The sequence below is a fragment of the Echiichthys vipera genome (genome assembly GCF_963691815.1).
Source record: "Echiichthys vipera genome assembly, chromosome: 11".
Lineage (NCBI taxonomy): Eukaryota > Metazoa > Chordata > Actinopteri > Perciformes > Trachinidae > Echiichthys > Echiichthys vipera.
The window spans coordinates 9,947,752-9,951,763 of NC_139836.1; the positions used below are offsets into that span (position 1 = coordinate 9,947,752).

The following is a 4,012-nucleotide window of genomic DNA, read 5'->3' on the forward strand; positions in this document are numbered from 1 at the left end:
AAAGTTCCTACATTCAACCACAGCCCCCTTGCGTAGGCATGTGGAAAAAAGGGTGCAAATGGAATATTCAGGAAGGTGTTATTTTGTGATACTATTCTCATGTAGTTTGTATTTTCTACGTGTTACAGACATGTTTGTTACTACTTTTAAAACTTTTTTGAATATTGGTTTTCGATGTGATTTAGATACTCTACCTTAATTTCCTGCTGCCGAAGTCTGACTTTGATAACACTTTTTGATAATAGTCGGTGCTGTGAAACTAAAAAGTTTTCATTTTTTCTCATTTATTTAATCAAAACAAACTGAAATTATGACAAAAGCAGGATTTTTACCTCTTATTACGTGTGTGTGTGTGTGTGTGTGTGTGTGTGTGCGTGTGTCTGTGAATGCATGAACTGGGGGCAGGTGGAATCTTACAAACCAGTGAAATGGAAGTCATATAAAACACTTCTGATACGTGGCGCAGGGGGACTGGAAAAGTTTTGGTATGAGTACGTCAAGTGAGGAGTGGCAGGAAGAGGCTTGTGGGTTGACAGAATTCTCGGTCCTCCTCCTGTGTATGTATATATGTATGTGTGTGTGTGTGTGTGTGTGTGTGTGTGTGTGTGTGTGTGTGTGTGCGGTGGGGGTGGGGGGTTCGAGGCGTCTGCTCATAGCGAAGTGTAAAAGCTACACCAGGGAGCAGGGTGGAGATGAGAAACAATGAAACCGTTAACAGATACTGAGGACCACACCAGCGAAGTTTGGATACCCAGGAGGAAGGTTAGACACTGCATGGTGGTGTGTTCATTTAAATGAGTACACACACATTTAAAATGAACAGTAAATACACACGAAGCAACACTTAAGTAATGAAATGCAAAAAGATGTTACAAAAAAAAGGTTTTCTTAGGTTCTTCAGTTAGAACTAAATTAAGTTTCATGTCATTCAAATTCATTAAATTAAAAATGTTTTTTTATAATAATCCAACATTATTGTGTAATTTGATCAAATTTGTTACCTTTAATGTGATTAAACATTTAATAACAAAATAAAAGTGGGATTCAAGGCAAAGAAGGCTCAAATAAAATATGTTTCCGCTTATGACAATTGCATTTCTTGCTGCAATGAAACATGATATGATTTAAATTAAAAATCAGTATGTAATATATCATCACTTTATGAATCCAGTGCACGCACAGACAATATGAATCATAATTCTGGTTCTTTGTTCTCGCACACTCTACCAAAAGTTTCCACTTTACACAAACAGACTTACTGACAATTAATGAAAATATGTGAATTAATAATTCTCACTCCTGTGGGTTTTATGACGACTAATGAAGCTGTGGGCGCTTTCTTATCAGCCATTGGGATTAGAGATGATCCTACACTGCCAAGCAATGTGGTGCACGGTCACCTTTGTTCATAAGCACATGGAGATTCTCATCAGTAATTCATGAAAATGTATGGGTGTAAGTGGGTAGATAGTGTTAGCGGATGTGTTCTGGGAGACTAACGAGGGGGTGAGGGGAGAGCAAAGGTGCCCCGAAAGAGAAGTTTCCTTCATTTGCATCTGACACACTTCACTACTCTGCTATTCAGACAGTACAATCATTTTAATAACTGTCTGCCTTCCTCTGCCCCCCCCCCCCTCGACTTCTGTTTCTACTGACAAGAAAGATGATGTATCTGCAGACACATTTGCAGCACTTTCAGCACTTCTCTTTCCAAATGAGATATGAAAAAGTCCGTTTTGTGCAGGTATTGGGGGGTTCCCTTCCACATTTTAAATATTTCTAACATCTGAAGTCAAACCTTTTTTGTCTCTACTACTACCTTTGGCAAGTGTTAGTTTTTGTTGAATATTTGCATTTACGTGTGATTTGAGTGAATTATTAACGTCCCTTAAATGTTTCAAACTCATAGAAAAGTAACATTTGACTTGTAAGCAAACTTCAAATGCAATCATATGTGTAGAGAAATGGATAAATAAATGAATAATAATTAAATGTATGTGATGAAATAAAATGAAGAAATTCTCTTACACTTTTATGATTGAAAACAGAGCAATGGCAACTCAGTGTCTCCGTACTTGACACCACACGAGTGCCACTTTTGTGAATAGTTAGGCTACATTCTTTCTTAATTTGATCAGAAGCTTAAATTGTGGCAAAGGCTCAACTTTTACAGTCAGGAACTTTAAGGTTTTGTAACGTTAAAAAGATGAGAAGGCTTTATTTCCTCCAACAGTCAAGAGTCAATCTTTGTGTTTTTCTGTCTGGGCGTTGATGAAGTCCTTTCCACCTCACAGTTTGCAGTGCACAAAGTTTCATCAGTCCTGCCTACGTGTGTGTGTATGTGTGTGCGTGTGTGCGTGTGTGCGTGTTCTTTCTTGACACAAACACAGACGTTAAACAACTAACTGAGACGGTGGTCCGAACAGATGAATACAAATCTAAACGGTATGAGAAATGATGACATTTAAAGAGTATTAATTTATGTGACTCCTTCGGTAGCCTGGAGCGTTAGTCTGTGCGTACTGATTTCCTGTTTAAGCAGCGCTAAACGTTTTCACACGGTTTGGTTTTTTGAAACCACCAATAAAAAAAAAATCCGCCTAATAAAAAGTGTTTTTTTTCCTCCTGAAAATATGTATTTTAATATTGAATTAAACTTCAAATACAGTGGGGCCGCCTGGGGTTTACTGAGCGCGCTATCTGTTGCAACAGGTGCTACAGCGGGAGAGTAAAAAACTATGAAAGAAGTTAAAATGATAACGAAATGTCTAGGTAGTTGATAGAAAATCTTAGAAATTAGATTAGTATTTTATGTACATGTAAGTGAATGTGAAATAATGTATCCATATGTTCCCAAAAGAAAAAGGACACGGGAAAAATGGGGAAAATTCCACCACTTCCGTTAAATTACTGTCTATTTAGTGACCAAAAGAAAAGTGAATATATTTCTCTGTACTCAATTTTAAAAGTTAAAGGTTTGTTAATCCGTTACATGTCCTGCAGAATAACGCGCACCAAACGGGATCTGATGCTGAGGCGCACCTGCACCGAAACTAAAGGAGTCTCTTCCAGTCAGGTGTAAAAAAAACTAATGTCTCCTCAAACTCTTGAGAAGAAACGAGCTCGGTTTTTAGAAGTGTTGACCTAAAGCATTTGGGATGAATGTGGAGCTGAGAAAAGCGCGGTGGAAGTCAATTTACCTGCTATTCCTTGAGTTTGCAGTATGAAGTTCTTCCAACTCTCCCCGGCTCCATGTGCAGAAGGTCGCAGCGCCGCGGCGGCCCCATGGAGCTGCGCCCTGAGTCCCTCCCCTCTCCACTGCACTTCCTCGTTCCAGCCCAACATGACTATGTCTGTGAGCTCGACTGAGGCATTTTGCTCGCTTTTATCCACAGGCCGAGTCTGCAGCGGGGAGTCGAGCCTCCGAGTCCTTGGCACTTGCTTTGTGCCGTGCCAATAAAAGCTGACACCCAGTAGACCATTACTGGCAGCCATGCATGAGATGGGATGAGGCGCGCGAGGAGAGTGGACCATTCATTGTTTATTTATTTCATTCTCACCGAGGAAGCTGGGGGGGGGGGGGGGGGGGGTCTCCTTACTTGCATATTGGACAGCTCCCCTTCTGTCACCTGTCCTGGCACGCTGTAGCAGTCCATGAAATTAACACAAGTGTTTTCTTTCCCATATAATGAGTTTTTACTTTGTCTCTTCTCTTGGTGTTTCATCCATTTGACTTTGCTCTTTCTCTCCAGTTAGTGTCACGGCTTCTGTCCTACCTCACCACACCAGCAAGTGTCCACAGTGTGGATTATGTCACCACCTGAGCACAATGATCTTTTACTTTCTGTTTTAACATGCATCCTCACTACTGAGACACCGGCTGGGCCCTGCAGAAGATCATCATGCAGATATGCACCTGACATGAGGTTTTCCTTCTAGTTTTGTGTTCAGTAGTCTATGCACTAACCCCATCAGAGATATTTTACTTTTAGACGCTTCCCTCCATATGAGC

General features: G+C 40.4%; 1 protein-coding gene across 1 annotated transcript in view; it reads right to left on the reverse strand.

Moving 5' to 3' along the window:
- ikzf1 (IKAROS family zinc finger 1 (Ikaros)) overlaps window positions 1-3,482 on the reverse strand; it is a gene marked incomplete at its 5' end in the record, with an annotated part of 18,205 nt that extends 14,723 nt beyond the window's left edge. Inside the window, 2 exon segments of the mRNA XM_083922555.1 lie at window positions 3,201-3,423; window positions 3,426-3,482. Of these exon segments, the coding sequence (XP_083778681.1) occupies window positions 3,201-3,423; window positions 3,426-3,482 (280 nt within the window).
- Between the last annotated feature and the right edge of the window lie 530 nt (window positions 3,483-4,012).